This window comes from Ursus americanus, chromosome 13 (assembly GCF_024610735.1).
Source record: "Ursus americanus isolate L20-20 chromosome 13, mUrsAme1.1.p, whole genome shotgun sequence".
NCBI classification, from domain to species: domain Eukaryota; kingdom Metazoa; phylum Chordata; class Mammalia; order Carnivora; family Ursidae; genus Ursus; species Ursus americanus.
Window position 1 is genome coordinate 16,681,254 of NC_142139.1, and position 21,475 is coordinate 16,702,728.

Below are 21,475 nucleotides of genomic sequence, written 5' to 3' on the forward strand. Positions count from 1 at the left end.
GAATGATGGATTCCTTTGTAAAATTCTAAAAAGTAAAACTAGTATGGCCTTCTTCGTGCAGATAATCATGAAAGGTTGCACATATGATGTACATATACTTCAGCTATTTATTTTAGAGCCCTCAAAATAACTTTAAATCAGCAAAATTAAGTAACCAAGGGCTTTTTCCACTTTCTTTAATGTCCTTATGCTTTAATGTGTTTTAACAGAAATTCTTGTTTTCTTTTGACTCACTACCATGTGTGGCATTTCTAAATAGTATGCCCCTAACATAATCCCAGATGGATCGATCATCGTAAGGCTTATTTTGCAGACAGTCCAAGGGAATTTAACCCAAGGGCAATAGGTAGTTCCTTAAATCTGAAATTTGCCCCCCAAAACCCTCCCTCCTAGCCTCATCACGTTTGGGTGAGGTGTCATTTTAAAGTACCCTAAAGAAGTGCCGCCGGCTTCCCCCCTCTGATTCCCGTCCCCCGCCCTGTTTTAGGCTCCAGCGGCATTGTTGGCAGTTTGGGCGCCCCTGGCCGTGCGTCTGCCTGTGACAGTCTGACTTCCATCTGCCGCTCTGTGGCCAGGAGCCTGCTGCGCTCCCTTCAGTCACATCTTTCATGCGCGGCCATTCAGCCACCTTTGAGCGCGTCTCAATGGGCCGGGGAGAATGGGCCCGCGGCCTCCGCGGGCGCACGTAATCTCCCAGGTAGCCTCCTCCTTGAAGCACCTCCAGCGCACGCTGTTCGCAAACAGCAGGACTCCGCTCTCTACTGGGCTCCTAATCCCTCAGACACACAGGGGAAGGAGGTCGCGGCGCTGTGAAAGAGAAAAGAAAGGCGAGGGGGCGGGCGGGCGGCCGCGCACACAATGTCCGCCCGCGGCCGCCAGCGGCTGCGCCACAATCAGCGCCAGCTGCAGCCCAATTAAGCTCAACAGGTCACAGGTGTTCCAGACAGAAGATGCTTTTAACAAAACCACTTTCTTGAAAATACCTAAGACTTTTTAAAGCACTGCAGCCCATTTCTTTTGGTAGATTCTTTAAAGCTATTTAGTACACTTGAAATACAAAGAAGCTGAAAAGCACATTTAGGCCTCAGTGGAAGGCGCGCTTTCTTCTTGCCAAACAGCAGGCGCCGCGGCGCGGCCGCCGCGGGCCCGGGAAGCACCGCTCCGCCTGGGCGTGGATTGCGTGCAGCTGCCCAGGGCAGGCCCGGCGCGCCGCGCCTCTCCGGCTCCGACCGCGGCACTCTGCTCTGTGCTCGTGCAGAACTGCCGCCTGCCCGGGCCCTCGTCCTCAGCGTTACGATCCGAGGCCGCAGTGGCCGCTTCCCTGAGAACGTGGCGGCAGCCCTGCCACGAGCCCGGGAAACTCGGTGCACGCGGTCGGCCTCCAGGGCCACGGTTCTCCTCCCGTGAGGTCACGCTACAAATAAGCCTTCTCTTCTAAGGCGTGTAAGATCGCCGACTTCTCCTTCCCCTCAGATCAGAGCGCTTCCCGGGCCTGCAGAGTGGGCCGATGGGAACCGAGCAGAGCCTCCGCGGTGGGCGAACTTGGTTAGCTTCCCGCCTTCTTGGTCACCTCCGCCGGGCGGTGAGGAACTTGGAGACGGTTCCGTTAGCCTCTCAGCCTGCCTGTCGGAAGTGAGCAGTTCTTAGCTCCCCGATTGGGCCTGCTTGGGGCAGCATGCTTTTTTCCCAGCCTTACAAGCCGCTGGTGGGTTTGTGTTCCGGATGTCCTTCTCATAATCTGCTTACAGTCCACAGAAAAGAGGGGCACATACTACCCAGGCCTTATCTGGAAATGGAAGCAACTGTGCGTAGATTAATATTGGGGCTCCTGTTCTGTCACTGCCCCAGAAAAGAAGACGGTGCTACTGTTAAACTAGAAAGAACAAGGGCAGGGTTAGAGCCCAGGCGGATGATGCCCAAAGTAGTGCCCAGTACTTGCAGGTTCTCCTTCCTACGGATTAGGTTTTGGTGAAGTCTTTGCCTTGACTATTTATCACATCATTTTTTAAACATTACGACTGCCTGCTTAGAAACCATGTGGGGTTTAATTTTTGCAATACGCCTGTTTCTCTTTTACTAAGCTGAGCCACCTGTTTAAACTCTTCTTGTCTCGTGGATTGGGGGAAAGAACCGTAGGCTATGTATAAGAGGTTTCATTTTTTTTCCACAGTGAAGTAAGACATTGTTCTTATTCTTCATGGCATTCAGAATTCTGCACAATTGCCTCTTTTGCCCTTTTGCATTTAAAAGTGAGGTAATTAGATTTCCCAAGGTTCAATGGTCAAGAGCCTTCTCATCCTGGGAAGTTGCTTTCCCACACCCCTCCCAAGTGGAGTTGTCTCACGTAATCCAGTTATTGCTGTATTTTTCTAAAGGCACTGCTTTTTCAGAGGGCAAGCATGGCATGAAAATTCATACTTATTTTTTTTTTAAGATTTTATTTATTTATTCGACAGAGATAGAGACAGCCAGCGAGAGAGGGAACACAAGCAGGGGGAGTGGGAGAGGAAGAAGCAGGCTCACAGCAGAGGAGCCCGATGTGGGGCTCGATCCCATAACGCCGGGATCACGCCCTGGGCCGAAGGCAGAGGCTTAACCGCTGTGCCACCCAGGCGCCCCTGAAAATTCATACTTATATGTCCTCTTTCATTGCTGAGTTACTTTTTTTCTGCGTTTGAAAACAATTACTATTTTCCTCAGTGACTTTGTTTTACAGAGGATTTCTGAACATTTTCATTAAGAATCTTTTCCTTTCCTACCTCTTAGGAACTCAGTTCAAATATGCCTGAATCTTTCATAGAGAGAGTTCCTGATTATTTTTTGTTGTTTTTCAGATATCTGATAGTTCTATTATTATTGGAGAATCAATGTGACGTGTTGGCACCAAATAAATGGGTGTCATGGCCACTGCTACAATGTGTCTTAGTTTAGCTCTGACAGTGAAATCTTGGGCCCACTCTGCTTGTCTTTTGTTTCATTTTCTCATTTTCCCAAATAATACTGTCCCTTTTGCAAAGGCATATATAGATCTTAGAGGTTTGGGTATTGATTTTTTAGTCAAAACTGGAAAAGAACACAGACTACAGACACTCAGTTTTACAGAGTCAGCCAAAACAGTGTTGCTTTTATAGCCTAATGGCGAAAGCAACCTTGCTGGTAATTGGCTAATAATTCATTTAAATGATCTAGTCTGCAGCCTATGGGGGAAGAGGAGGACATGGTGAAGGGATTAGGGGAAAGCTTCCAAAATCCTTTTTGCCAAAGATGTTAAGGCGTTCCAGTGCCAAGAGTTTTCTTTCTAAATGGGTTGGTTTAACATTCCAGACAGTCTGTGATTCAAATTCATCTATTCTACACATCTTCTCATGAGGTTCTTCTGTGGCCTCATGGGTGAAATTCAACTGAATTCCCCTATCACTGACCAGTCCCAGACCACGTGTGGTTTTGAATGTGATGCCAGCAGAATAGAGTTGTGTGGGCCCTGTATACACTGTAGAGAGGTATATACATAAACATACGTACACTTACCTCATTAGGTTGTCTCACAAACTGTAGAGATAGAGAAAGGTCCTACTTTAAACAGAAAGCCTTTCTCAGTTTCTATAGTATCCAGTCCCTAATAGAGTGAGAGAGATTGGCAAATTTATCTAAAATGCCCTCACCCTTTCAAAGCTTAATACAGAAAAGAAAATCCCTCAGCAGTTCATTGATGCCACATTATTTTCATCAAATGGGACAACAGATCACTCTTTGAACAATTTTTTTGTCCCAAAGCTTCCATTTCGGTCCTCTAGCCAATATGTATTACTGCATTATCAATAAAGTTTCAGGGATGTTTCTCAATGACAGTGCAGGTTTCCCCTTGACAGCCCAGCAGAAAAGTTCCTGTCCCTGTGTAACAAATTTTGATACCTAAGGAAGCGTCCCTCAAAATAACACAGGCATACTTGTATTCTTGATAAAAATTTCTAATTTATATTACTTCTAAGGACAGAACTAGATTCAGAGTAGTACCCCAAACTGAAACATTGCTTCAAATAACATATATACGGTGTTAAACAATTTTTGTTACTGATGTTACCATTCCAGAGACTTAAGTATAACTGACAAAGTATAAGCTATATGAAATGTAAGTAAAGATATTACAGGATCTGGACCAAATACGAAAAAGATGCATATAATGTGTACTTTGTGGAAACTTGTTCATAGTTAAGGAACTGTTCAGTTCGATTCAACAAATACACATTGACCATTTGCATCTCCAGAGCACAAGTGTATGCTGTGGCTGCTGCCCTTTGACCCCGTTAAACAGACTGGTCCTTCTCCAGTCTCTTTTTTCCTCCATTTCCCTCTTTTCTCTATTCTGGAATAGGAGAGAGAAAAAGAAAAAAAGGATATGCAATAGCCAAAAACCATTTTGTGTCCTGGTTGAATTGTTCCGTATGGGTAAACACTTCCCAGAGTGTGTGCTGAAAATCACCAGTAACTCGAAAGATTTAAGTGTTCTTAAATGTAAGTGTTCTGCCAAAATCAGGGCAAAGGGAGACTTCTGTGGGAAACCCCGGGTTAAAGAAAATTAAGCAGATTACCATTGCCAGCCTTCACAAAAGTCTTTCAAATTCTGCTGTGCAGTGTGGGAAACAGAGTCTATGCACTGTTACCTAAAACTTATTTGATCATGAAATACTTCTTCCTCTGAAAAGACACTAATATGTCAGGGGGAATGCTGGCATGGCAAGCAGCAAAGTGACACTTTTCCTGAGAAGTATGAGTGACCCCAGAGCAAATAGAAACCAGCCATCATGAAACGAGCCTCTTAAGAATACTTCTATTTTCAGGCCTACCTTTTTATTTGGGTTAGGAGAGAAGAACCAGTAATCCAATTAATGATTTTCCTTTTGGAATTTCTAAGAAGCCCTTTCATGAGGAAAAAAATAAAAACAAAAGAACCTTTAGGAATTATTCTCTGTCAGCTGCTTGTGCCTCAGCTGCTTGTGAATTGAGTTTAGAGCTTTAGAGATGACTGTCATTGACTAGCCTTCACTGTCATTATGGCCCACATGACTTCTGAAAACTATCATTTTATTTTTAGTGACATTTTGATGACAGAACTACTCTTCACTCTTTCTTTTTTTAATTCCCCATTTTGGCTACTGAAGCTAAATTGATACAATCTCTGGTCTCTTTCTCCCCATCTTGCTGTTTCTTTGCCCACTTTATTCCTCCTGCTCAGAATGCCCTTTTCTGTCCTATATGCATATCTAAACTCTGTCCTTCTCACTTCGGTTTATGAAGCAGTAGTTTCTCTCTTCTTTCCATACCAAAGCACTTTTCCTGTAGCCTCGCTTAACAGTACCTCTAATGCCATGCCATATGGGGCAGTTAATTGATGTCCATCCCCTGCTGGTTGAGGGGCACCAGCAGACAGATAGCCATGTCTTAGACATTTCAGGATCCTCTCCCTGGCCTCATCTAGTGGTTGGACAGAGTAGCTATCCAGTGGATGCTGACTGATGAAAGCGTGGCCAGTTAATTATTTGTAGTGTCCTACTTCCTTTCGGTTACAGGGCGTATATTGCTAAAGAAAATATGAACGGAAAATAAAAGTGGCAGAAAGTATTGCCTAATTGACTGGTTCTTCAGGGCATCCCTTATAAATCATATGAAACAGGAAAACATTTTTTGAAACAAATGTTGAATTCAGACTGTGCTCCTGCTACTCTGGAAGTGCGAACGACCGCGGTCCCTCTTCTGTACAGAGGAAGACACTTTCCTGTGAGGTGCTCGAAAGCACCAGTGTTCAGCTGCTGTTTCCCTGATCATTGTCTCTCAAAGGCTCTAAGGGTCATCTCTACCGAATTCAAACATTTCTCAGTGCTCTTGTCAAAACTCTGTCCAAGTTTTCTATACCTCCCAATTTTGTAGTTCTCCAAATTGGATGGAATTGTTAATTAAGGGTCAGGCCAGTACTAAATATAGTAGGACAATTACTCTTGAATGTTAACATATGCTAGAGGCTCTAAGTTACAAACATCCAGCTTTCAAGTGGCTGTTGCTGCTCTGACCACATCTCACCACCAGTGCCCCCTCTGTCATCGCCCTGAAAGCTACCACAGAAAGGCGAAAAGCAAGTCATAGCTTGGGAAAATCTATAGACAAAGACGCGAAGGAAAGAAAGTTGATCTGCAAAGAGGAATTGCTCAGGGTTGTGGACCCCAAGGACAGCCTTCAGGGCCTCGGTGACCTGTCACTTCCCACTACCTACATTTCTCTACCCTGCCTTGTTAGGCCACCTCAGATTCCAGTGATTAGAGGAGTATAGCCTTCTCTTCTCCAGTGTGATTACTGCGTACTGAGAGAGGAAGCCCACCAGACCGCTGGCTCACTTTCTCAGATGAACCAGCAGTAGGAGCTCCTCACTCTCTGGCCATGTGAACCAAATTCCAAGAACTTGGAGAGGTCCGGGCAGCCTTGCAGTCACCTCTCCTTTCCTTAGCCCAGCCTCCCCACACCCCACGTCCACCTCGCACGTGCTTACCTGACCACTCCATTTTCCGTGCTCCCATCAGATGGTGGATCACTGCGTTGTACAAAACCTGGGGGGCAGGGTTCACGTAGCAGTGAATTAGCACAGTCATTAGTAATTGTCTAGCACATGTGGTAGGGGCTCAGTAAATGTTTGTAGCCATTATGTGCGGGGTCTGGTATTCTCTGAGGTAAGTCTCAGTTGTGAAGTGTGCAAGACATGCCATTGGCCCAGGGCTGGTGACTTCTCTACTCCGCTTAGCCAGGGAAGGATCCACATAATGGAAACATTCCCTGTACTGTCTCAGAGGAAGAGCTAAAAGTCTGCCAGCCAACAGGAAATTCAGGGCTTTTTGTCTCTTCCAGTGATTCTTCTTCAGACTTTTCAGCCTTGCAACCATTGCTTCAAAGTCTTCAGATAACGGGGGCACCTGGGTGGCTCATTCGGTTAAGCGTCTGCCTTTGGCTCAGGTCATGATCTCAGGGTCCTGGGATGGAGCCCTGCACTGGGGCTCCCTGCTCAGCGGGGAGTCTGCTTCTCCCTCTGCCCCTCCCCCCACTCTTGCTCGCTCTCTCTCTCTCTCTCTCTCTCAAATAAATAGATAAAATCTTTTTTAAAAAATTCTTGCAGATAACAGAAGTGCTGCTCAGATGGAGGGAGGGAGAGAGTTGAGGCTTTCCCTACTTGGTCGCTTTACCTCCCTTCATGGAGGTCCTCAGGGGCCCTTTAGAACAGAGTGGAACCATTGGATAACCAGTTTACCATGCTGGGCATTTCATGTGTTTTTACTGTGCTTATTAATTATTACATCTTGTTTTCAAAATAACTCTTTTTGCACCGGCATATGTGATGAAGTTGTTTACAAATCCCTGGAAGTTTTGTTCTTTCCTTCAACAAGTTGGTAGCCACTCTTTTTGGAAAAGCATTAACATGCATAACCACTGTAGTCAACTTCAGTGCTCATTAATGAAGCCCAGAACTAATAGTTACATTGTCGTAATTTGACAAAGCCATCTAAATCTATGCATGTTTTTTGAAAGCTCCCTAAACATGCTGCTAAATCCCCTAAAAAGCTACTAAACTGCTTTGGCAGCCATCAGCCCAGCATAAGCAGAGGAACTCTTTTCAGTAAGTGAACAAACAGAGAAAATATGCTGAATGGCTGGACAAATGTGTTTCAGCTGGCCCTTTCATTTACCGATATAAAGGTGCAGTCAGTATCAATCACTGTTTTCCCTGTTGCCCTGAAAATCACAATATCTCTTTTCATCCCACAAGCTCTTTTCACCACAGTAATGTGTCTTTAGAATGACACTGGCATCAGCCTGCTTCCGCTGTCTGAAGTCCAGAGAGCTTAAAAACAGATTTCAGGATTCAAGACTTGAACCTTCCTCCCCTTCCGTTTTCCTACCGCCCACTCCGTCCTCCCTCCCTCTGCATCCACTCCACCCCCTCCCCACATTCTTTTCAATTCTTCCAGCTTTCCTCACTGAGTAAACAAAATTCACTTCTCTGTTCTAACACAGCTCTCCAAAGTAAACATAGAAAACTTCTATCTATATTCCCAAGATCTAAGAACTCGGCTCAAGAGATAAACATAAAGAAATGCTTTTCCATGTTGGTGATACCTCAAAGGTCAAAAGGAATGTGGAAGTTCTATGCCCTGACAAGGTGTGCAGATGAGCAGGACCTCAATGTATATCAGAGTATCTCCTTCCTCTGCCCTCACCCCCTTATCACTTGGTTCCTACCTGCCCCCGCCGCACTAACACACGTTCACCTTTCCCGTCTTGTATCAGAAGTATGTGCCTGCACGTGTGTTCCACCTTTACTGTTGTGAGCTGCTTAAGAACAAATGCCATGTCTTATATCTCTGGGCGGCTCCTGATTCTGAGTACTTAATACATTGTTTTGGAATGAAGGCGATTACTTTTTATCCTTCTGAAAACTGACAGGAAATCAGGGCGAAGATACTTGTGCGAAGATACATGTTAGCGACGCGCTGATAGTCGTAGCAGTTACCACGGCTCAATATTTGGAATATTCCGTTTCTAAAAAAACAGTATTGATTGTTTTTTCTCTCCCTTTATTTTTGTATGTTTGTTTTTATTTCTTTGTTTTGCTTCAGATTATAGCTGTCTGTAGAGAGGCGGCCCTTCTGGCTCTGGAAGAAGACATTCAAGCCAACTGCATCATGAGAAGACATTTTACTCAAGCCTTGAGCACTGTGACCCCCAGAATTCCTAAATCACTGAGACGTTTCTATGAAGAGTATCAAGAAAAGAGTGGGCTACATACACTCTGAGAAAGTATACATATTCAGTATGCTAAAAATGTTTTCTAGAGAAAACTTGTTTCTTTTTTAAAAATTTCGTCTTGAGAGTGTCCAAAAAAATCCTTCATAGACAAAGTGTCTGAAATATGTTGACTGGAATTGAGAGGCTTCAGTGTTTAAAGACATTTTAAATGATATGTATACAATGAAAATATCCATGAAAATCTCTGGACACGAATTTAAATCATTTTTATCTGGAAATGTGTGCTGGGTTTTCAAAAGCAGACATTAGCTGTTTCATATCGGACCTGGTTTATCCAGCCCATGAAATGCTTTCCTAACTCCAGAATCCGTTTCACTGCATTCCTAAATGCCCAGCCTGTGAGCATCAGTTTTATATGAGAACATAAAAAATGCATGTGGACTAGTCCATAGTGAGAAGGATTTACAGATCTTTATTTTTAAAGGCCAGTGAAATAGCCAAATGCACCAGCCAGGTTTATATGGCCTTGTTTCCAGATACGTGTTTGTTCTCATTATAATTCACACCTACATTTTTGCTTTGGCCTTCTTAATCTGTACTTAACGGCAATAAAAAAAAAAAAAAAGAAGAGTTATTTCATGTAATGCCCTTTGCAAATTTAAAAAATTGGAAATATAATCCTAGTCCAGGCCTAGAGCAGTAGACTTGTTTCATAAAATACTATAAATAGATCTTATGTTCGTGTTTTAATTTACACATGTTTTCAGGTTACCAATAAACTTTTTCAGTTCAAAGATTAACCAAATTGCACTCTGGGGTGCATGGGTGGCTCAGTCGTTAAGCTTCTGCCTTCAGCTCAGGATATGAGCCCAGCGTTCTGGGATCGAGCCCCACATCAGGCTTCTCTGCTGGGAGCCTGCTTCTTCCTCTCCCACTCCCCCTGCTTGTGTTCCCTCTCTCGCTGGCAGTCTCTATCTCTGTCAGATAAATAAATAAAATCTTTAAAAAAAAAAAAAACAAATTGCACTCTTAATCATACTGTCTTATGCTACATTTGAAATATATATATTTGTGCTCCTAATTATTTATCTTTGGGATTTCTTGACACTTTAATATTCCATAAATATCTTTGAGAAACTATCAGAAATTGATTCCCTGACTTCCAGTTGAGGTGGCAATGGAAGGAATGTGTGCTGAAACATGCCCACTGTGGTTCTTTGAAAATTTCCAGAAAGACAAGTCAGGGGAGAAATACCTGATTATCACAATAATGGGACAATACAGTTTTGTATTCTGAAGTCACGTCTCAAACATCTTATCCTTTGACTATCAAAAATAAATTTGCAAGGCATTTTTTCCCAGACTACATTGATTTATTAGTACATAAAACCACCCAGGGGACAAAGAATATGACTACTACTTAGAGCTCTGCTGTCAAATATAATAGCTACTAGTCACATATGGCTCTTTAAGTTTAAATTTTAATGAATTAAAATTAAATAATATTAAAAATTTAGTTCACCAGACCCATTGGCCACATTTCAAGTGTTCAGTAGAGACATGTGACAAGTGTCTGCCGTGTGGACAGAATAGATTGTAGAACATTTCCATCACTAGAACATTCTCCTGGCTTCTGCAGATTTCGAATATAAGGCTTACACAATGAAATAAACAGGACCTCAAAATTGCTTTTAGGCTTCCCATTTTCCCTTTAGTTGTTAAAGGATCATACTTCTTCCCTATAAGTGCTGAGGGCACAGAAAATAAGAGAAAACCTTATCTCCAAAGGTCTAAACACACAAAAAAAATCTAAATTCTCACTGCCAATAAAATAAAAACCAGAATAGTAAGCTCCAACTGGCACAGGCTCTCTGGAGGCTACGTTGTGCGGAAGAAGGGGGCAATCTCAATCAATGAGGAGCTCAGCTGTTAATGACCACTCAGACCCTTCAGCCCGTGTGACATAGAAGTCATAACCGAGCCTCATAGATAATGGCCAGATCATTAAACACCAACACGTTCAGTATAAGGGCAAATTAGAAAAGAATTCCTCCTGCTGACCAGAAGTCACAAGGAGCCTCTCTTGACTTGGTCTGTGCTTTGGATTTGAAAAGAAAAGAAGGGGCTCCTCTGAGAATTCTTACTGTGAGCTTACCTGACCATGGCTTCTGGGTTTGAATTCACACCAGCTTTGTGATCCAGAAGCTTGAAACCTAAAAATTAACATGAAGATATGGATCCATGCTAGAAATATCCTTGGGGTGACTAGCAGTTCCAATTGTTGGAGGAAAATACCCTCACCCAGGTCACAGGATTCCCACGGCTAAAACCCTGCTTACAGAGTTTATAATCCCAAAAGATGTGGGGCCGTGCAGCCTCGCACTCTGCTGGTGGAGCGTGAATGGGTACAGCTACTTCCGAAAGCAGCTGGCGTGTCAGTAATGTTGGAGACCCCGATAATCTCAGAGTTCGCCTTGGTGTATAGCTCCGAGCAAGTTGTTTTCAGTGAGGTAATGATCAAGCACTATAATCTTAGCACTATTATTTGTACATAGTAAGAAACTGGAAACGATCTAGCCATCACTCAGAGGACGGATTTCTATGGGATACCCATGCAATGCAATACTTATGGCAGTGACAAAGTAATCAGAGCTACGTGGAAAACAGGAATTTCGAAAAGAACGTTTCAGAAGAATACTTACATTTACTTAAAGTTTAAGGCACGCAAACTAATATCTGTTGTTTATGGGAACACGTGTAGTAGAAGACTACATGGAGGGAAATGAAAAACATCAAATCCTGGGGAGAATTTCCTCAGGGGAGAGAAGTTGAAATGTCATATCTTAAACCGGGTCATGTGAATACAGGTGTTGATTGTAATCCAGTCTACACTTTTTTATGCCTAAGTATCTCATAGTAATGTTGAAAAGATCAGCCTTAAACTGACACGTTATGGTGCAAAGGGCAAAATGCAACTCCAGCCCTGTTCTGCATTCCCAACCGGCATCACAGTCCTATCCTTCCACCCAATCCCTGGACTTCCAGTGCGATCCACGCACGATGCCTACCACCCCGTGTGTCTGGAAAATCAGAAGTACCAGTATGATGGAATAAAACACAAGGAGGCAAAAAAAAAAAAAAAAAAAGATCAGGCTTTTAGGACCCAGGAAACAAATCTGTTGGTGAGAGTTAGTGGTTAGGTGATATGTGTCTTATGGGGTGGGGGGGGGGGGGGTAGAGGGGGTTGTGGGGGGAATTAAATCTGGAGTCAGACATCTGTTTCCATGGCACTGTGGTCGCTCAAGGAGCAGGAAGTTAAGAATTTAAAAAGATTTTAGAGCATTACATCTTTAATCTATTACAAACTATTTTTTGTATCTTTAGATAGCTAATTATTACCATTGAAAAGGCAATGATCGTTCTTTATTTGAAGTTTGTGCCCTTTTTATAACAATACCAGTAAAAATCTGAGTCACAGAAAAGAGCAGGTCAGGTGTCACTAATCACAGTTTACCCCAGCTTCATCTGCATGAGGGCTTTGCTTGTGATGCCCGAGTCTCCTATGTATGCATTTAAAATTACGTGTGATCCTATTCTTTGGGGTTGGTTGTGAATGAATTACACAGTATAGTTCATGGAAAATTTAACTGCAGCAAGAAAAGAAAATGTCCAGCTTCCTGTCTTAAGAAAACAATTTGCTTTATTGGCATCTGGTCAAATGTTTGTTGTTGGTCCACATTCTCTGCAGGGTTTCAGGATACTCACATTGACACTTTTTTTTTTTTTTCAGTGTTCCAAGAGGTTTTCATGTGAATAGTGAAATTAGTGTTTCTAACAACGAAATTTAGAAGAATGGCTTCAAACTTTTTACTCCTTTATGACCAAGAAAGTGTATTTATAAGCTTAATTCTGACTGCCCTCAGTTTGCTTGAAAAATGTTCAGTTCTGTGTTATTTCTAATGTATAAAACAGGTTTTTAAAATACTGTATAGGTTTTCCACTTTGGAAAAATAATTTTTGAATTTATAGAAAAACCAAACTTGAGTGTATGTTTAATTTATCTTAATCAGCCGAAGGCTACAGAAAAGTTGCTATAAAGATAGAATGAAGTTATTTCCATGGCCTGTTGTTACTTAAATTTCTGAATGTGAGGTTGTTCAAGTTTTGGTTCATTTTGTCATGTTTCCCTGAGTCCTTCCATTAAAGATGAGCACACAGCAAAGCACCCTTTGAAATTATATATGGGTTGAATTAGCAGTATCTTTTAAATATGGTCCACATAGAAATTCTAATGCTCCAAATTGATTTGCTTTCCTTCCTTCAGTTTTCATTATAACAGTTGCATCATAGATGGCTCTCTACCTAATGTCTATGTCAAATATACCCCAGTAGCCTATATCTTTTAGGACTCACTTTTGGAGAAAAGAATTCATTCTAGCAAATTTAGGCTGAAAGAGATGTTACAAGGTTTTAAATGGGTTGCGAAATTATTGAGAAATTTGTAGATTCCTCTTTCAAGACCGAGTGATAAACATTTCTGGAAAGATGGTTAAAGTGACGCACTTAACATACCACACACAACAAAACCCAAAGAAATGAAAAGAAAGAAAAATAGAGTTCATCTATGCTGAAATCAGGGAACAGATTAAACCCCAGGTAAAGTATTTCAAAAGCTATCCGTCAAGTACAACACATTTGGACCAATTTAAAAAGTTGGTTAATTCCATGAATTCCAGGAAGTTCAACATCTACTCTGTTTCAGAACACATATGATGTGATAGGAAATACTTGATTTTAAGACACCATCAATTGTAAGACTATTAATTTAAAAACATCTTTTTTGGAAAAAAAATAAATTACTGTGATTTTAATATTGTTACATTCTGATTTCAGAAACATTAAAATGTGAAAAATATTTGCGGGGCCTGGGTGGCTCCGTCAGTTAAGCATTTAAACTTTTGGTTTCAGCTCAGGTCATGATCTCAGGGTCCTGGGATTGAGTATAGTGTCAGGCTCCATGCTCAGAGGGAGTCTGCTTAAGGATTTTCTCTCTGCCTCTCACCCTCTGCCCCTGCCCCGACCCTCCCCCCCACACAGTCTCTCTCTCTCTCTCTCTCTCTCTCTCAAATAAATAAATCTTTTTAAAAATGTGAAAAATATTCATATTAAAATCAGTCAAATACAGTTAAGTGAGATGGGAACTGACATGTAATAATATGTTCATATGTTTGTCATAAACCCACAGCAATTAAAATACTATTTGCACCAGCATAATCATAAACAATAACAAAAATGTTGACAGGTAAAAAGGAGAGTTAAGGTTATGGAGCACAGATTATTTGGGGCCAGGAATAATCACAGATTGAAGTATCCCAGAGGGAAATAGCAACAGGGGAAGTATGCCAAAAATCTGGGGGAAAAGATTGGCAGTGGGGGAGAAACAAAGTACTGAAAGACAGAGGTAGAGTAAGTTAGGAGAGACATTATCTGAAGCAAGAGAAAAAAGTTTAGAATACAACTGCTTTGAAATCTCAAAAATGTTAAAATATAGGCAATGTGATAAGAGAGATAATAAAACATTTGAATAAGATTCAAAAGGACCAGAGCTAATGGAATTTATTTATAACTTATTCCACAAATATGCTCCCACAAATACAAAGTGGCATATTATTTACCATCTATTGGTGAAGTATTCATTATAGCCTATTTGTTATAATAGCAAAATATTAGAACAATTCAAGTATCTATCAATAGAGTATTTAAATAAATTATAGTACATCCATACAATGGAACATTTTAGTGCTATAAAAAAATAAATAAGCTCTTTATAAACTGATCTAGTAATTATTTCCAAGATACAGAGAATCTAAATAACTTACAGCAGATAAATATGCTTAAACTCTGCAAACAGAGAATGCACAATATTTTATTCTCATTATCTAATTTATATGTTATATAATAGGGTATATATATATATATATATACACACACACACATATCCACAAAATATTCGCAAATGCAGAAATGGTGCAGAATGTGCCCTATAATCACCATGTAAGAAAACTAAATTGAGAAGGGGCGCCTGGGTGGCAAGCTGGTTAAATGGCTGCCTTCGGCTCAGGTCAGGATCTCAGAGTCCTGGGATTAAGCTCCCTGCTCAGTGGGGAATCTGCTTCTCCCTCTCCGTCTGCTTCTCCCCACCCCCACTCTTGCATGCTGTCTCTCTCTCAAATAAATAAATCTTAAAAACACTAAAACTGAGAAATGTAGAAATAACAAAACCCCAACTATTCAGAATTTCAAAATTCATCTTGAAATGATTCTTTGATCAAAGATGAAATCAAAATAGTAGAATATCTGGAAAATAATGGTGAAAATACTATATATCAGAATCTATGGAATTCAATTAACACTCTACATAGAAGATAATTTATAAATCTAAACAGTTTCATTAATACAATAAGATTAGCCAAATTAAGAAATCTGCTCAAAAAGTTATCCAAAATAACTCCATAATTAACCTTAGGAAAATATAAAGGTAAAAGCTGAAATTAACAAAAACAACAGAAACGATTGATCTGATAGCCCATTTTTGAAGAACAAAATCCAAAACAAATTAATCTTTTTGTAGTGGACAGGATGATACCCCCCCATACACATATACACACAAAGACATCCACATTCTAGTCCGCAGAAACTGTGAAAATAATATGTTACCTTAAATGCCAAAAGGGACTTTACAGATGTGATTAAATTAAGGATCTTGAGATGAGAGGACCCTGGATTTTCTGCATAGGCCCAAAGTAATCATAAAGACCCTTGTAAGGAGGAAAAGAAGGAAGCAGGAGAATCAGAATCAGAGAAGGAGAGGTCAGAGAGAGAAATTTGAAGATGCTACGCTGCTGGCTTTGAAGATGGAGGAAGGGACCACGAAGCAGGGAATGCAGGCAGCCTGTGGGAGCTGGAAAAGTCAAGGAAAAGGGTCCCCCCACAGCCTCCAGGACAGCCCTGCCAGCACCTTGATTTTAGTGCCATTTCATAGACGTGTGGCAGCCTTCTGACCTCCAGCACTGGTACAGAATAAGTTTGTGCTGTTTTAAGCCACTGTTCGTGGTAAGATATTACAGCAGCCATAGTAAACTAATATACTTTCTGATTTGCTTTTTAAAAGATAACAAAGCCACAAATACATAAAGTTGAGGGGGAAAGAAACCACATTTATGAATGAAATAAAAAATTAAGAATTTTGTATTATTGTGCCAATAAATTCGAGAACCCTGGTGAAATTGTTGATGTTCATATAGCTACCTCTCTCTCACAAATTCTTAAGCGTGGATGGTTTGATAGGCTAAAATTAATTCAGCTCTTCAATCTAGTCATCGTTATGCCATTGATACTGTTTCAGAGCATAAAGAAAAAGGAAGTTTTCCCAATTCCCGCTATGACTGACATAGTGCCAACCCCCTTTCGCTTGCTACATTTCTTTAAAGAAGCACCTTTAGAAAATTGCTACTCAAAAGACAGTCTCTTCAATAAACGGTGCGGGGAAAATTGGACAGCTATATGCAGAAGAACGAAACTCAACCACTCTCTTATACCATACACAAAGATCAACTCCAAATGGATGAAAGACCTCAGTGTGAGACAAGAATCCAACAAAATCCTAGAGGAGAACACAGGCTGCAACCTCTACGACATCGGCCAAAGCAACTTCTTTCAAGACCCGTCTCCAAAACCAAGGGAAACAAAAGCAAAAATGAACTTTTGGACTTCATCAAGATAAAAAGTTTCTGCACACCAAAGGAAACAGTCAACAAAACTAAGAGGCAATCCACGGAGTGGGAGAAGATATTTGCAAATGACATTACAGATAAAGGGCTGATATCTAAGATCTATAAAGAACTTCTCAAACTCAACACTCAAAAACAAATAACCCAGTCAAAAAATGGGCAGAAGACATGAACAGACACTTCTCAAAAGAAGACATCCAAATGGCCAATAGACACATGAAAAAATGTTCAACATCACTAGCCATCAGGGAAATACCAATCAAAACCACAATGAGGATCCACCTTCCACCAGTTAGAGTGGCAAAAATTAACAAAACAGGAAACAACAAATGTTGGCCTGGATGTGGAGAAAGGGGAACCCTTTTACACTGTTGGTGGAAATGCAAGCTGGTGCAGCCACTCTAGGAAACAGCATGGAGGTTCCTCAAGAAGTTAAAAATAGAGCTACCCTATGACCCAGAAATTGCACTACTAGGTATTTACCCCAAAGATACAGACGTAGTGAAAAGAAGGGACACATGCACCCTAATGTTCATAGCAGCAATGTCCACAATAGCCAAACTGTGGAAGGAGCCGAGATGCCCTTCAACAGATGAGTGAATAAAGATGTGGTCCATATATACAATGGAATATTATTCAGCCATCAGAAAAGATGAATACCCACCATTTGCATCAACATGGACGGAACTGGAGGGAATTATGCTAAGCGAAGTAAGTCAAGCAGCAAAAGACAATTATATGGTTTCATGCATATGTGGGACATAAGCAATAGCACAGAGAAGCAATAGCACAGAGGCCATAGGGGAAGGGAGGGAGATCTGAAGGGGGAGAAATCAGAGAGGGAGATGAACCATGAGAGACTATGGACTCCAGGAAACAAAGTGAGGGTTTCAGAGGGAAGGGGTTGGGGTTGGGGTAACAGGGTGATGGGTATTAAGGAGGGCATGTGTTGTGATGAACACTGGGTGTTATACGCAACTAGTGAATCATTGAACACTACATCAAAGCTGAGGATGTACTATACAGTGGCTAACTGAACATAATAAAAAAAATTACTACTCAGAATCAAATAATTTAGCATATTAATAGATCAAAATAGAGAACAAGGCATTCAGTATGGAATTCAACATTCATTTCTCACTTTTTTCGAAAGGTAAAGATAATATTAACATGCTAAAAATAATACTAAACCAATGGCCTGAAACGTAATTAAATATCAGATACTAGGGCAATTTTTTATCGTTGTTCTTTGAGTGCTAGTGCATGAAGTCATACAAGGGAATGAAGTAAAAACCCCAAGATAATTGAGGGGTTATTATGTAACAAATATAGTCTCAGACTTCGCTGGCTGTTAAAAAAAAATAAGGGTACATTTCCTTTCACACCCAATTTACGTCTCTAAGTTTTCATTCTCCTATAACCGAAAGTCCATTCTACTGATTTTACTCCTTCAAATACTTACTGGGATTCCCCTGATGAACACTTCAATATTTGTCCAGCACATATTGGCAGTAGCTTAACACCCTCTTCACTGCCCACCTCTGTCCCGAAGTCTCTCCCATGTAAGGCACTCCTCACCCCTGGGCCCCTGGTGCTATTTCTTAACAAGCTCCTCCAGGTCACCAGCAATTCCCTATCACTTCGTCCCGAGTGTGGGCAAGGACCCTGCCTCAGCGCCCCCAGGGCACAGGCTAAGGCCAGACCATGGATTTTTACAAAACTACTGCTAATAAGGAACAATTACAATGATGAAAAGAAAACATTTCAATTTCATATTGGCTATCAGTGCTCCTAGTGTCTAGATGCATGTTCCTCCATAAGCGTATGCTCTATCTTGCTCTCTTCCTACCACCCTGTTCAGAGAGCCAGCCTATCACATACTGAGTGTCCACAGTGGAGGGGACAGGGGCGAGGGCCTAGAGCTTGGATCCATGCCAATGGCCAATGATGTCATCAATTGTGCCAAGTAGCAGGGGGTTAGTTAACACAGGGAGATTTGGGAAAAGTGGCTCAGAGAGCATGGAAGCTCCATGCCCTTTCCCCACACCTTGCCCTATGCATCTTTTCTATCTGGCTATTCCTGAGTTTTATCTTTTATAATAAGCCAGTGATCTAGAAAGTAAAACGTTTCTCTGAGCTCTCTGAGCAGCTGTAGCCAATTAATCAACCCAAAGGAGTAGGTTATAGGAACCTCTGATTTATAGATGGTCCTAAGCACAAGTGACAACCTGGACTGACTACTGGCATCTGAAGGTGGCCGGGGCGGGGGCGGGGGCGGGGGATGGTGTGGAGGCTGTCCTCCTAAAGGACTAAGCTCTTAACCTGTGGAAGCTGACTCTATCACCAGGTAGTGTTGGAATTAAATTGAACTGAGTTAATAGCTCAACGGTTGGAAGAAAAATCCCCACATCAGAATTGGTGTTAGGATCATATATGTTTTTTTCTGGACTTCTGAAAAGGAGCGCCGAAAAAATTTGTGCCACGTTGACTATGTGGCTGCAATAATTATTATGGTGCTGGTCTTCATATAGTAATGATATGCATGCTCTTTTATTATAGGAAATACTTTGTTTCCTGAATTTCATTAGTTCTTCAAAAATTGTCTTTAAAATGCACATGGTCAAAATCTTTTCTGCAGGTTCTCATGACATAAACAAACAAACAAACAAAAATAAACTCAACAATATTTAGATTTGGAAGCAACTTATATAACCTGGTTTCACCCTAATTATACAACTTTGTTTTCCACCACTCTCAAACAGTACCTTCTATATTTGCTAAAAATTGGGGGTTTAGGCCTCATTCAGTTTGCCACGAGAAGCCCATGTTCGGTTCTGAGTTTGATGGTCTATAGAGATTTCACATTCCTAATCTCTTGGCATTCTTTCAGCCAGAAGTATCTCTTTCCTCTCTCTCCCTCTCTCTCCCTGTCTGATGCCCATCAACAGTTTGGTATCTGCCTGAAATATCAGAAGTACTGTGGAGTCTACTCTGTTGGTTGTCTGAAATGGTGGCCTACATTTCGTAAGATTAAGATGCCAGAGCTTTCCGGATATAATAAAGATGAAGGAATTTAGCCCTAGATCCTGGTAAGTTACAGCGCCAGGGAAGATGACAGGCCCCAGGCCCTAGGGCAGGCTTGGCCTCTAACAGGAGACACAAAGGTGCCTATGGCGACAGAGAGAGAGGCAGGGTAGATGGTACTGGGCAATAAGTGGAGAGATTTGATGGAAATTTAGGACTGTTTTTCTTAATGAAATCGGAAGCTCTGTTCTCAGCTGAGTATGGGGTTGGAGGAGGAAGTTTGGGAGGTTTGGGAAGAAAGAGTAAATGGCGCATAAATGTGTAGGAAGATGACAGGGCAGCACTAAGTTCCCACAGAGGTCAGTGGTCAGGAAATTAGAGCACAAAGAATTTCCTGTCATTGCTCAAATTCTTATATTTTACCTTAAATTCATACCATTTTTATAGTTTTCCTCCATGTTTTTTTCCATCTTATTTTAGCATGTAACAGCCTAAAATCAGTCCAAATTTAATCCCCAATTTCCAGTGTAAGTGAAGGAAAATCACTTGGCTTCTGTGCCAAATAATTTTTTTAAAAATCCTTTTTTATTTGCATATTTCCACAAAAAAATTTTGTGGGCCTCTGTGCTTTGCCCCCCCCCAACTAACTTCTCAGCAGGAATTCCTCGGAAAGCTTGATGAGGGTGAATGAATGAGTGCGGAAGAGCCCACTGGCTGAGCGTTGAAGGATGATAGCCGTTTCAAGGGCTCCTACTCGGCTCTCCTGCCTACGGTCAAAAGGGAAATCTGGCCTTATGTCTCCTGGGTTCCCCTTCAACAAACTGCCACTTTACCCCTCCACATAGCTTCCGTTTTAGTAATAAAATGTGTAGTAAAAGCTAGAACTTGGAATCATTCAAGTAGCTATAGAAATACTAACACACATTTTCAAACATTTTGTAAGTCATAAAGACCCACACTTTTGTAAAATGTGATTTTTAGGAAGTTTTTTTACAGAAAGCTGTTAAAAATATATATATTACAGTGAAGTTTTAGCACAGAGCCAGATTGTACTAAACCCAAAGAACAGTGAGGATTTTTCCAGTGGCTTCTGGGGTAACGTGCGTGTCCTTTTCTCCTCTTAGGGTGGGTTAAAGTGCACCACCAAGAGCGCACCAGCCCTGGAATGGTCCAGTAGCTCAGAATCACAGGAATTTGCCCATGGCTCTGGGTGGAAGCTGTCTGGCATCGCCGCCCTGTGTCAGGTTTCTCCTGTGGTCTCAGGGAAGAGAGGGTCCCCACGAGCTTATCTCCTCCGCCCTTGCCCGGGGTATCAGTGGAGGTGGAGAGTAAGGAGGGTCTTTCCGCCCCCCCACATGCTGGTCCACCAAGCGTGCTGGGTACCACTAGTCGAGTCTTCCTTTGGTCCTTCCCGTTGCGCTTCGCTCCTTCACCGGGCACTTGGCGGGCCAGCTCCAAGGGACTAAAGGTGAATTCCATTAGGAAGCACACTGGGGAGGAAAGGAAAAAGAATTTTGGCAAAATCACAAAATGTGCATAATAATATACCAATTGGAATGGAATACTCACCCATTTCACGGGGGCGCTGTGAGAACTAATTAATGTTTGTAAAGGCCTTTGAGTTCCTCGGAGGGAAGGTGCCACCAGAGTGCTAAGCATGATTGTGAAGGGATTATGTGCACAAATACAATACCAGGAGCCAGGATATTACTAAAAATAAAGCAGAACTTTCTGTGAGGAAAGTAAGGAAGGAAATGCCTCACTGAAAAAAGCTTAACTGTCTTTTAATACAAATGCTTAGGCTACCGGGTAATGGAACAGCAAATCTGAGACTCTATTCTAAGTAAAGGATTATGTTTTCTCGGCATTGTCAAGGT

At 41.6% G+C, this 21,475-nt stretch overlaps 2 protein-coding genes across 3 annotated transcripts in view; one reads left to right on the forward strand and one right to left on the reverse strand.

The window, feature by feature from the left end:
- AFG2A (AAA ATPase AFG2A) overlaps positions 1 to 9,420 on the forward strand; it is a 319,135-nt gene extending 309,715 nt beyond the window's left edge. For both annotated transcript variants that reach the window (XM_045799032.2, XM_045799033.2), the window contains exon 16: positions 8,655 to 9,420. In XM_045799032.2, the coding sequence (XP_045654988.2) occupies positions 8,655 to 8,831 (177 nt within the window). In that variant the 3' untranslated portion in view covers positions 8,832 to 9,420. The remainder of the gene's footprint in view (positions 1 to 8,654) is intronic.
- Positions 9,421 to 20,316: 10,896 nt separating this feature from the next.
- Positions 20,317 to 21,268, reverse strand: LOC148109060 (uncharacterized). The gene is made up of 2 exons (XM_087866346.1): positions 21,168 to 21,268; positions 20,317 to 21,088 (listed from the first exon to the last, which is right to left on the reverse strand). The coding sequence occupies exons 1-2, from the start codon at positions 21,169 to 21,171 to the stop codon at positions 20,589 to 20,591; spliced, it is 504 nt and encodes a 167-aa protein (XP_087722472.1). The 5' UTR covers positions 21,172 to 21,268; the 3' UTR covers positions 20,317 to 20,588.
- Positions 21,269 to 21,475: the final 207 nt, after the last annotated feature.